This window comes from Carassius auratus, chromosome 41, assembly GCF_003368295.1.
Source record: "Carassius auratus strain Wakin chromosome 41, ASM336829v1, whole genome shotgun sequence".
Lineage (NCBI taxonomy): Eukaryota > Metazoa > Chordata > Actinopteri > Cypriniformes > Cyprinidae > Carassius > Carassius auratus.
This window is the reverse complement of record NC_039283.1, coordinates 17,685,213-17,699,120: the sequence shown is the minus strand read 5'-3', so window position 1 is coordinate 17,699,120 and position 13,908 is coordinate 17,685,213. Positions and strand designations below refer to the sequence as shown.

Here is a 13,908-nt window from a genome sequence, read left to right as displayed (position 1 = left end):
AAATTTCCTCCAGAACCAGGTTAAACGGAGAGACTTCCACTGTTATAATGAAACCACATGTACGAGTGGCGGAATTCATTTCTTCAAGACATTTGCTGATAACAATACTTCAAATTACATGACACAAAATGCATTTAATTAATAATAAATAAAAAAATTCACTCACCTACATAATCAGGAATACCAATCCCAGAGATCTTTGCACACACATTTACTGAGAGACTGAGAGAAAAAAATAAAGAGAGAAAGAGACATTAAGTACAGCATATCTTAGCCAGAAAAGCAATAACCTTTTTTAACATTTAAGTCATAAAAAAAGAAAGCATGGAGCTGAATGTAGACGTGGAACGCTGAGGGACTCTGCTCCTCAGTATTTAATTAATTAATCAAATTTGCCTCATTTTTTTCTCATACATCTGTCTTTTCCTTGCATCATCTCTCTATCCCTCCATCTCTTTAATAGTCCGGTAATAGAGGAGGCAATTAGAGTGAATTCCTGTTCCTGTCAGAAAAAAGGAACAAAACCTCTCTAATTTTCTCAAAGATCTCATACAAATACTATATTGTCATTAAATATTGTAATAACATTTCAAAAGCCTTTTTTAGATGAAGTCTAATATGCAAACACTCATACAAACACACTTTTATCCGGACACAGCACCGGACGTTCCAGCTATGGGCCACACAATTAATTTACTGGAATGTAAAGATGGCAGTTCTATTGCCTGCAGGGCTCTTGTGTAAAACTAAAACTTTATTTGCAAAGAACAAATAGAACCAGGACGTAGGACTGAAACATGCTACCCCATCACAAACTACTCACTGACACACATGCTGTAAGCCGGTGAGAGCGCATAAAAACACACTCACACCTCTCCAGCTGGTGCTCAATAACTGTATTTCAGTTATGTTGAACGTGTAATGATATCTGTGCTTGGGGACTCACAACTGCAGTCTTAATGGCCCAAAGGGCCAATCTTATGCATAGCATTACATACAACCAAAATATATCTAATGAGAAACACCCCTTTACCCCCCCACCACACACACACTTGCACAGTTATGAGCGTGTCTGAGTTTAAATTTGTGATAAACAGCTGGATGCAGTGCCTCATGAACAACACGAAATACCCATGAGGCCATGCCTGATGGAATCCAGCATTTGTGCATTGTGCTCTAACCATGCAAACCCTGCCATGACCCCTCCAGGTAGTGGTGCATTTGAAAATGCACAGCCGAAGTCATGTGTACACTGTACAGTGAGAGACAGAAAGGAGAGAGAGTATGCATATTTAAGGGAGGAAGTGGCCCCACTTTATCATTTAATGATTACTTGTTAGTTCTCCTCCCTTGTGACAAGGGTAAATGCATAATCATGCACAAGGCTCGCGCAAATACAAACACTCCAGTGCCCAGAGGTTGACATCACACAACCCCAAGACATCCCCCCACCCCGACCCCGACCCCTGTTCTGAACCCGCTGCAACTTTTCTTTACTCTACCTCCCATCTGCCATCTATAATTACTGGCCACTCCTCAGAGTTTTAATGGCACTCTTGTATGTGTGTGTGGTTTAACATGAGTCATTTAGCACATTTTTTTCTTTTTTTATTAAATTTGAAAAATGCAAACAAAAGCATTACACTAGTTGTTGATGATGCTATTAATTATTATTATTGTTACTATTGTTATTATTATATTGCTATTATTATAATAATAGAATAAAAAACGAATTGCATTAAATTAGAAATATACACTTCACTAAGTTGGCGTTTAGTGCATTTGATTGCTATCAAGGGTACAGTACAGCCTTACAGTTGTTCACTTCATATCTTAGAGACAGGTACTTTTCCGTATCATTGGGAAATTTTTTCTCTTCTTCAGCTCCTATTATTAGTGGTGTCCCTCAGGGTTCCATTTTGGGCCCGCTCCTTTTTAACTTATATATGCTTCCATTAGGGAATATTATTAGAGGGCACAATATTTCATTTCATCTATACGCTGATGATACCCTGTTGTATATCCCATTCAAAGCTGCTGATTCCATTCAACAGTTGTTGTACTGTCTTGATGATGTCAAGAAATGTTCTCCCAGGCTTTTTAATCTAATCTAAGTACTGTGGTTTTTCCATCCTTTGGATCTCTTTATGCTCTCTTCTCTGTCTTGTTCTGTTTTGGTGTTCATCTGTGTGATTCAAAGTCTCTCTATTTCTAACCACAGTTTGTACATTTATTTTACCAAGCTACTTTTTGTTACTGCAGAACTCCACACTTTAGTTCTTTCTTTTGACGCTCCAGAGCATCCGATTCTTTCTTCCCCATGCCAACCCCAACACACGGGCACATGCACCCCAAGCAGCCAAACAGATCTAGGTGTACAGTCACTGGCACTACTTGTGAGACACAATGTCCATCCACAAAAGGGGTAAGAATGCAGGGTTGTATGTATGTTTGAGTTTGGAAGAATTTATTGAGACTTCCAGAAACACTTTTACCACAAAGAAGAAAAACTGCTGTAATGTGGTACTACAGACCACATGACTTTAAAACCTCCCAGTCATCCACAGCTATTTGGTCCAGACTATTTTGGTTTACCTTTAACCAGGACTAAAGTTCAACATAACCGTCCCATCACTTCGTCTAGAATAGATAAATCAAAACATGAACTTTCAAAAGCACAAGAGTCACCCTTTCTGTCAGAAGCTAAGAGCATGCTTCAGTGACTAGCACTGGATAAATGAAGTTGACACTTACCAGGTTACCATAAGATCAGAATTGGGCATGCAGCAGGACTTGTCCTCAGGATTGAGAATTCTGGGTGTCAAAATCAGCTGAGCGTCCACCGTAACCACTGGCCTCGCCCTAGCATTGAGAGAGACAATATAACAGGAACAATATTACAAAAATAAATAACAAATTACTTATATAATTGATATATTATTGCAGTAATGAGTTTGAATGGGAAGCTGGAGCTATACATAAATAATTTTTAACATCAAAAGAAGTCCTAATGCCAGTGTAAATGTCAGTGCATAAGACATTTTACAGGTGTAAGGTGATGTGTTTAACATTCAATGCACAGTATTACATAAATAATCACTTATAAAACATTTAACTATGAACTAAACATTCAGAGTCATATTCTAACAGAACATCAGACAAGCCGAGTAAATGAGAACTTAACATGAGGTCAGTCTCTGTTCTGCTCCGGTCTCTCGTTCTGTTGAGACTAGCACTCAAACTGGATTAACAGTGGAAATGTTATCTTACACAAATACACCAGAGCCCACTACAGCTAATCGCTTTAACACTGACACCAAGACACTGCTAGTGCGTGAGACTCTGTGCTGAGACATGTTAATTTGCCTGTGTGTTTTTGGTGGCTTTGAGGCAGGAAAAAAGGGACTATTTTGAAACATTTCTGCAGGAAACCTGATCCGAAACACCCAATCGAAGTCTTGGGTACTCAGACTAGACATGCCACAAGTCTGTAGATAATGTTCGCTGACTGTACTCCTGTCAACTACAGCTAAGGAATTCTTCATGAATGCATTATGAAGCCAGACATTTCAATATTTTATGTTATGCAATTTGAAAATGTGTTACAATCACATCATAGAACGGAGAAAAACGGCTTCATATGTATCAGGTTTCCTTCCAGCTAAACCTCAAACACAGGTGGTTTCTGTGCTGGTCACTCTAATGGGGAAAGCATGTGACTGTAGTAGAAAACTGGGAAAAATGTATATCACTTATAATAATTCATGATAATAATTCAAAACACTGGCATCATTTAAATTCTGAGACTAAAAGCTGAGAAACACAAAACTCGAATTACTTTTTATGATGCACATCATTTCACAAATATTCACCAGTACTTGTATAAAATGTAAAAATATGTTTTTCAACATTTTGATAATGCTGTATTAAAATGGTTTATGTCGAGTGTAAAATTGCTCACCTGTAGGCCACAACTTTACTCACTCCGAATGCACCGACCAGCAAATCTATAAAGAGAGTGAAATATGAAAGCTGGAGGATGGATACAATATGATACAGAAAAATGTGTGTTGCAAGAGAAAGAGGAAGAAAGAGAAGGAGTAGCTGGATCATAAAGCTTCAAAGCACGCTACAGCTGGAAGTGATTTGGGCCTCCAGCAGACTCCATTAAAGATTCGTCGACCCGTTTCTCATTCTACCAGTCTCACTCTTTACATCACCTGCCATCCCTGAACAGACCCAGTGAGGAACCCCAGAGAGCCCCAGAGAATGTGTGAGGCTTTAATCTCATTCTACTCAGAGGTGCACACAGCCACATCTGATTAAGAAGAAGGTAAATACAGCACACTGAATACTTTCCTTCTTCTCTTAATAAAGGTGGGCATGATAAACCTGAGTTTCAACCTACATGAGATTTTAATGTGATGCAGTGGAAGCATTGTATTGTAGTTTAAATAAACCAGGGCCTTCAGAGAAATTAAGCGATTAGGTTTAATTAAAACAATGTGATCTCCATCACTACTTTGTAAATCTAATGGAAGGAGGACAAACCAACTAATGCCACAAAACCCCAGAGAATCCATCAAACTGATTGATAACACTTGCTTACTTGTACTGCGTTTTTCCTGGATGGCATTAGTATCCATATTGTCAAAACTAAAACAATGAAATCATTTTTTGTTTCGCATATTTTGATAAGAATAAGGAAAAGCATGAAATATTCATAATAAATGAGTCACTCTGGAATAAGACTTATAATATTATAAAATATTACCCAAACTTTTGAATGACAGTGTATACTGTCATCAAATATTCAGGTCTGTGCACACAAAACACACCTCCTGCACCTGAGATGAAACAGTGGAAATACTGGCAGTGTGTGTGTGTGTGTGTGTGTGTGTGTGTGTGTGTTTGTGGTCCGTTGCTTCCTCTGTTTCCTCTGCTAAAGCTATAACCATTCATTCATCTCTGACATCTCATTAAACTAGTATGTATAACTGAACCAACATAAACCATAGCAAAAAGTAGATTCTGACACCCGCTCAGACATTATTACAATATTAGAGGTTTGATTTCTTTGGTGGTGAAATAGTTGTTGTGATAAGTATAGAATTGCTAAAAACTAAACATTAAACTTTAACCTTCACACAGGTCGGTTTCATTTCATCAAACTTGAGCGAGAGAACACTTTCTCTAAATTGTACAAAGCATTAATAGGAAGAAAGAGTTGAAATCGGTCCTGGAGGGATGCTTTCAGTCAGGAAAACTCTGAGCCTCATATGCAGGAATGTTCCAGAACAGCTCCAGCACCCTAATGAGTGCTCAGAGACTGCGGCTTTGATTCCTGTTTCACGGAGGTTGATCGCTGGCTTCGCTTTCCATCAGGTCCTGCCTTCAGGAACAAGACACCCCTGGCAAAGAGCCCGTTGTAAACCAGAGTCAGCAGCTTTTGGTTTTGTGACAGAAAACACACTTCGAACACAATGGACAGAAACACGCACACTAAAGCCTACTGACAGACACACGCACACCATGAAGGCCCGAGCTTTCACCTTATATCTGTGAGGCAGAAATGATGACAGAATAATTAAATCTTATTACATTCTCACATCTGGAAAGTCCATTTGTGTGCTCTTTAAAATACTTCCTCAGAACAGCAGTGAGGTGTGTGTGTGTGTGTGTGTGTGTGTGTGTGTGCTGCAAGAGTCAACCTCCAATCTTTCAGGTCAAACCCTCTGGCCACCCCAACACAAGGGTCTTAACTGCAGGAATAGGTTAATAGGAGGTGGAATGATGAAGGGAGGGGATGGAAGAAGCTCAAGCACTTAAACTGTAACTTTAGGACGGAGTCTGTTATAGTCATCTTCATCCTCTAGCCAATGTAATGCCGAACCACAGCCAACTAATGCAATCCTCTCTTTTTCCTCCAGCTCAGAATTTCTCTCTCATCTCACCTGACATACAATCACACATGCATCCATCTCTTCCCCTCCAAAATCATTTGAAATGAACTCCTCCCTGTAGATGTCTGGATGGAAATCGGGAGTAAATTCACATTTTTGAGGGCGCACTAAAGGGATATAAGGTGCCCACCCAAGTTCTTAACACAGTTCTAATGGGTCCTGAATGTAACATCAATTTCATACACAAACAACATTTCCAATCTTTTGGAAGTATTATGATGTAGAAATACTGTATATTGTGAAGGGGAATTCTGATCATAAATCTTTTTTTTTTTCCTTTTTTTTTACTGAATGACATTCCGATTCTCTGTGTTACCATTTGGAATTTAAAATGTGTTTTTGTCTCAAATTAGTAAAGTAATTGTTTCTGAATGTGCAATGTTACGGGCACATCTCCACTGCTGTCATGATGAATGGCACTTGACCTTTGACCTCAACCCTGCATTTAACCACAAAGTTCACACTCAATCTCACATTAACCCCAAACCAAACACTCGAATGAAATGGCTTGTAAACAGGAAAGGTAACCATGTGTGCTGATGTACAGTATTGTTCAAAATAATAGCAGTACAATGTGACTAACCAGAATAATCAAGGTTTTTCGTATATTTTTTTATTGCTACATGGCAAACAAGTTACCAGTAGGTTCAGTAGATTCTCAGAAAACAAATGAGACCCAGCATTCATGATATGCACGCTCTTAAGGCTGTGCAATTGGGCAATTAGTTGAATTAGTTGAAAGGGGTGTGTTCAAAAAAATAGCAGTGTGGCATTCAATCACTGAGGTCATCAATTTTGTGAAGAAACAGGTGTGAATCAGGTGGCCCCTATTTAAGGATGAAGCCAACACTTGTTGAACATGCATTTGAAAGCTGAGGAAAATGGGTCGTTCAAGACATTGTTCAGAAGAACAGCGTACTTTGATTAAAAAGTTGATTAGAGAGGGGAAAACCTATAAAGAGGTGCAACAAATGATAGGCTGTTCAGCTAAAATGATCTCCAATGCCTTAAAATGGAGAGCAAAACCAGAGAGACGTGGAAGAAAACGGAAGACAACCATCAAAATGGATAGAAGAATAACCAGAATGGCAAAGGCTCAGCCAATGATCACCTCCAGGATGATCAAAGACAGTCTGGAGTTACCTGTAAGTACTGTGACAGTTAGAAGACGTCTGTGTGAAGCTAATCTATTTTCAAGAATCCCCCGCAAAGTCCCTCTGTTAAAAAAAAATGTGCAGAAGAGGTTACAATTTGCCAAAGAACACATCAACTGGCCTAAAGAGAAATGGAGGAACATTTTGTGGACTGATGAGAGTAAATTTTTTCTTTTTGGGTCCAAGGGCCACAGGCAGTTTGTGAGACGACCCCCAAACTCTGAATTCAAGCCACAGTACACAGTGAAGACAGTGAAGCATGGAGGTGCAAGCATCATGATATGGGCATGTTTCTCCTACTATGGTGTTGGGCCTATTTATCGCATACCAGGGATCATGGATCAGTTTGCATATGTTAAAATACTTGAAGAGGTCATGTTGCCCTATGCTGAAGAGGACATGCCCTTGAAATGGTTGTTTCAACAAGACAATGACCCAAAACACACTAGTAAACGGGCAAAGTCTTGGTTCCAAACCAACAAAATTAATGTTATGGAGTGGCCAGCCCAATCTCCAGACCTTAATCCAATTGAGAACTTGTGGGGTGATATCAAAAATGCTGTTTCTGAAGCAAAACCAAGAAATGTGAATGAATTGTGGAATGTTGTTAAAGAATCATGGAGTGGAATAACAGCTGAGAGGTGCCACAAGTTGGTTGACTCCATGCCACACAGATGTCAAGCAGTTTTAAAAAACTGTGGTCATACAACTAAATATTAGTTTAGTGATTCACAGGATTGCTAAATCCCAGAAAAAAAAAATGTTTGTACAAAATAGTTTTGAGTTTGTACAGTCAAAGGTAGACACTGCTATTTTTTTGAACACACCCCTTTCAACTAATTGCCCAATTGCACAGCCTTAAGAGCGTGCATATCATGAATGCTGGGTCTTGTTTGTTTTCTGACAATCTACTGAACCTACTGGTAACTTGTTTGCCACGTAGCAATAAAAAATATACTAAAAACCTTGATTATTCTGGTTAGTCACATTGTACTGCTATTATTTTGAACAATACTGTATAACATGTAATGAATAAAATAAATATTTTAAAATAAAATTGTTCTTATAATCTATGTAGACATATTAAAACAATGTGCCGACCAAGTTTCCAGCAACAAGCAATAGTTTGTCCATACTGAACATGAAATTGCGGCTCAATAAGACAAAAGCACAACCAATCTGAAGATATATGATGCATAAAGGGATAATTTACACAACAGTTTGAATTCTGTCCCTCACCCTTATGATGTTTTAAACTTAAATTACTCTTTTTCTTCTTTTAATATATTCTGTAGAATGTTACTAACTAAAAAGTTTTGGGGACCAGTTCTGTTCCACAGAAGAAAGAAAGTCATACCAGTATGGAACAACATGAGGATGCATAAATGACAAATTTAATTTTGGGGTGAACTATCCCTCTGCAAAGTATAAAATAGTCATACAAAAGTTAATTATGACTATTTCTGGTGCATGAAACCATTACCAACTTTATTTACATACTTCAAAGAATCAAATTAAAAAAACATCCCATTTACATTTATTCAAGAGCAGATGGCTTTACCCAAAGCAACTTACAAATGAGGAATACTTTGATCTAAATGAACTGAAGAAAGTGAAAATGTAGCACACATATATGCATTAATTAAATAATAAAAGGCCAATTAGATGATTTACACTTACTTACAAGATTACTGAGAGCAAATCTCTAAAAAGCTTCAATTTATCCATTTTAAAAAGAAGAAACAGGAAAACCTGTTTTCTTTCTTTCGTTTTGCTTTCTGGGTCTGTTCAGCATCATTGTGTGCATGTGTGATCCTTTTGCCATCCATTGAGGGTTTTAATGTATGGAAAAAACTTATTTTATTAGAGCATATTGTGCGCAACACACACATGTGCATATAAGTTGCCTGATGTTATGACTTCCTGTCTCTTTAAAGAAATCGTGTGACAGCATCTGCTTTGATGATTTTGTAAAATGCCATTAAAAAATGAAAGAGGTGATTAAAGGACAGAAAGAATGAACACACTGCTCTATTTTTGCTGAAATGCGCTTAAGGCATTACAGCAGAGTTAAGCTTTAGAAACACACTGGATGTTTTTATAGTTTAAATGAAACTATTAATTCATATTTCTGTTAGTCAAAACAAGATTATGGCACAGCTGTGATGGATTGTGAAAACATGCACATCTGTGTTCTTCAGACAGCTCTGGATATTAACTCTGGCAGTTCAAATCAATAAACACTAAACTATAAACACTAGCTGGGATGCCCAGACCTCAACTAGGAAACCTGAGGCTCTTTTGTCCGAAAGCAAGTCAGTTCAGTACATATTCCAGATCAACTACGTTTGTATGGACACAGTTCCATAACACATCACATTATATAACAAATTTGTATGTGAACACTTTAAAAGTTTGTTTTCAGTCATAACAAAGCTGATCCTAAACAATCATGTAAATGCTTTAGTCATACTGAAATTGTACCAGTCAGGTTTTGCAAAGTTGCACCAACCGACCTACTGTACTGTAGAAAATGTGATTGAAGCTTGGCACATACAGTATATATATAAACAATCAGCCTCAATGTTGTGCACTCAGTCCAAAACACAGTGATGAAGTGTGACTTGACTCGGTTACAAACTGTGTTATGTATATATACATATAATGCTAAATGCCAAAGCTGCAGAGTTTGTAATGTTAATCTCTTAATAAAAATGTAAAAAAAAATAATATTTTGTTAAAATACACCACCAGTAAAAGTTTGGGCTCAGTATGTCATTTTTTTCTTTTTCTTTTTCAATGAACACATAAAATAGATCAAAATGGACACCAAATACATTTGTAATGTTACAAAAGATTTCTATTACAAATAAATTATGGTCTTTTGAAATTATTATTTAGCAAAGAAATAAAAATATTAAATCATAAAAAAAAAAATCAACAATATTACAGTTTTACTGTAATACATGAAGCCATGATAGACATAAGACATTTTTTTTTAGATCTTGCCGACCACAAACTTTTGAATAGCAGTGTAACTGGACATTTTATCCACCTTAAAATTGAATGCCTTACATCAAAAGAATGATTTCCAAATCATTTAAACATTTTGCTGAAAATTGTATTTAACTGCTTTAAAGTTAACCCAGTCAACATCTGCCACACAACAATCTGTCCACCCACACACACACACAGGCTATATATCGCCTGTTCAGTCACCTACAAATATTTATCTTCATAGTCTCAAAATGATCAACTTTAAAAAAAAAGTTCAATAAGATCTGACCTTCTCAGGTAAACCTCAAGTCACTTAGTCTCAATGAAAATGAGCTGAAACATCAGAGAGTGTCGGAAATTACATGGATTTCATCACACTCTGCGGAAGACTGAGCAACAATATAACCTGTATATCTCGGTCCAGTCTTTTATTCTTCCTACATATAATCTCCCTGGCTTACATCAGTTCCTAAGCATGATTGTCTTAACAGAAACTTGCGTAAACAGAGAGAGTAAGAGACTTAAAGTTTTTCTTTACTCACCAGGGTATTGGTTGTTATCGAGGTCAGAATCTCCTCGCAAGGTGAATCCAAAGCCTGCTGGGATGGCGGATGAGGCCCATTCACCTTTCAGCACTTGAGATGCCTGTAACATCAGCCCAGATTTTTGCCCGTTATAGATGAAGACCCTGCCACCACGATCTTCCCCTGCGAATGGAGCCCCTATTGCCACGTCTGAGTAAGAAAAGGATGGAGAAATTATATTTGATCAATAACAGCATATATAAGATGTACTTCCAATTTGCTAACTATGGAAGCCAGTTTCTTCATCAGAGTCAAAACATTTAATTAATTAAAAATTAGTTCAGAGAAATAAAGTTCCAACTGTGAGTTTTCATATTGTGAGTTACAGGGCCCTATAATACACCTGTCCAGCGCAATGTCGCTTAATTAGCAAATGCATTTGCGACCATTTGTGCACCCATGGGTGTACTGGTCTAAAAAAGAGGTATGTTCAGGTGCATTGCTGGTGCATTGCTATTTTAAGGAGCTGAAAATACACTGCGCCATAGACCAACTCAAAACCCGGTCTAAAGTCTGGCGCAATGTTTTTTTCTTTGTTATTTAAAGAGCTTGTTAGTATAGTCAGGTCCACAACATATGTAATCCCTGCTTATTAAACACAGGGACGCACAGCAGCACATAAACATGGCAAATATGAAAAATTTAAGGATTGCAATGCCTAAGAATTTTTTGTAGGCTCATTAAATATATATATAAATGCCTACATGGAGTAATGGATAGTCATCGCATGTATCAAATAGAAAAATCTATTTGCTCGCACACGACCAGCTCTGTTTTATTTCGGAGACGCGTTCTGTCTTTACGCTTGCCAAATTCCGTCATGTTAATAGCAAATCCGTCATGGGATGACTATGATTGGTTTATTGCACGTTATGCCCAAAAAACACCCATTAAGAGAATAGGGACAACCCATTTAGACCCTGCGCCAGGGCGCACCAACTGTTTTTTGGTCCATAAAAAACACGCCCTGAGTGCGCCGTGCGCTTTACACTTTGCATTTAGATCGTTAAAATAGGGCCCACAAGATTTAAAGTCTAAACTATGCTATAAAGTCACAATTATGGGGAATAATGTATAAAAAGTAAGATATAAAATCCCACTTCTGAGAAATATAATTGCAATTGTGAGATATGTCACAACATGAGACAAAGTCGCAAATGTGAGTTGTGAAGTTGCAGTTGTTAGACAATGCCGCAACGTGAAATTTAAAATCGCACTTGTAAGATTTAAAATCCTAATTGTGAGCTACGTATAAAGTTGCAATGTGATGCAAAGTCTAAACAGTGAGAAAATTTTTAGACAAAGTTGCAATTGAGATATAAAGTCTCAATTCTGCGAAATAAAGTCTCAATTGAGAAGTACTCTATAAGATCTAAATGTGAAATATATAATTGCAACGTTATATAATTTCTTCATCGTCAGAAATAAAGTCTTAATTTAGAGATATCAACTATTTTGTAATAACTCATTTGCAATATACAAAGTCACTTTGTGAGATAGGGAAAGACATGAAGTTGTAACTGTGAGATATGAAGAGATAAAAATAGATTTTGATAAATAAAGTCATGAAGTCCATCATGAAGTTGGATTTAGTTTTTATTCTAACATAAAAACAGGCTTTCATACAGTACTGAGTGCTACAGTATACTTTTGGATCGGCTCCATTTTGTCATTAATGATTTATTATTGATTATTTCAGTGTTTGACATGTTGGAGAGGAACCGAGAGATGTTGAAAAGAATACTGATGATTTATACAAAGCTCCACAGGGAGTGACCGCTCTTCTCTCTTCGGCACTGAGGGACTATTACAGAACAATAACAGACTCTTGCACAAACACAAGTCCAATACTGCATGGCCAACAAATCTCCGGGATAGGGTTATCTGTTCAAGTGTTCCTCCTGCCAGCAGTGCTGCTCAAGTCATTAACCTACATTTGGCCAGCAGCACATGCACACAAGAGGAACACTGAAGAAACAGAGAAATGCTGATGCAGACAGAGATGCCCACTGAAGGGCAGAAAGGTAGAGGAACAGAGCGACTGAGGGGATCTTGAGCAAACAGGCTCTATAAAGATCAATGTCAGGGATATGCACATAACATTACTTTAGAGCCACTTTTAGAAAATTACCAGGGGCCACTGAATTATCTCATAATAGTAATGATATATGGCTTTCATTTGGTTTAAAAGTGTTCAGTAACAAGCAATCACAGCCATAACTAAATGCATAGCAGCCTCATATATTTATTAAAACAGTGCTGAAGACATTTTATATTTTCACTCAACATAGTCCATGTGAAATACAATGCAACTATGCATCAATGGAACGTGAACAGATAGTTTCTTCCTACTAGTTATAGCATGAAATAAACATGAATGAACATCCGAAGACACAATTAAATGTCTTGTAAAGTGTCATATATATTGTATATACACATCCACCCCAGCATCAAATCAATGTGAAGTCACAAATCCTCAAGACTCTCTACACTACACGCAAGTTGATGGAACAAAACTAGAGCGGTGTACACAGACTTTTTGAATATACAAAGCCCGGTTCACACCAAGAACGATAACTATAAAGATAACTATAAAGATAACGATATTAGCGTCCACACCAGCGAATGATATCGTCTTTTTATTCTGAGCGCATGTGCATCTGCCGCTTTAAATCCTCGGGTTCATTACATCAGGATGGATTCTGATTGGATGTCAATGTTTAAATCGTTCATCAGCTGGAAAAAAATAGTTCTGAAAATGATTCCAATGATACCGTTTCTCTATGCCTTTATCGTTATAGTTGTAGTGTGGACTCTGCTATTCTTTAATATTGAGAAAGATTTTTAGAACTATATCTTTATCGTTATCCTTATAATTATCGTGCTTGGCCTTAATGGCGTTTTTGTCCTTTTGTGTCACTTGGTTGTAGTGTAGACATAGAAACTGCAACTGAACCCTTAAAAATAATGATGTTGTTAAGGATAGTTATGTCTGCAGATAACCTTATAGGGATCTGAATTTAAGGCTTTGAGTATCCCTGATCGAATTCCTCACTCTGTAATGAAAATAACTAAGAAGCTGCAAAGAACTTACAAAAACAAAGCGATAAAAGAATACAGAATAGGGAAAGAGAGAGCCCATGACTAATGACAGAACTTAGATGAATGTGTGCTCATGGAAATCTTTTAAGCTATGCAAACTGTTCTGAG

The 13,908-nt window shown here is 37.4% G+C and overlaps 1 protein-coding gene across 1 annotated transcript in view; it reads right to left on the bottom strand.

The window, feature by feature from the left end:
- Window positions 1-13,908, bottom strand: part of LOC113059120 (integrin alpha-8-like) — a 61,667-nt gene that overhangs the window by 30,254 nt on the left and 17,505 nt on the right. The window contains exons 13-16 of the mRNA XM_026227387.1: window positions 10,657-10,848; window positions 3,962-4,007; window positions 2,755-2,862; window positions 167-222 (exon numbers count right to left, since the gene is read on the bottom strand). Of these exons, the coding sequence (XP_026083172.1) occupies window positions 167-222; window positions 2,755-2,862; window positions 3,962-4,007; window positions 10,657-10,848 (402 nt within the window). The remainder of the gene's footprint in view (window positions 1-166; window positions 223-2,754; window positions 2,863-3,961; window positions 4,008-10,656; window positions 10,849-13,908) is intronic.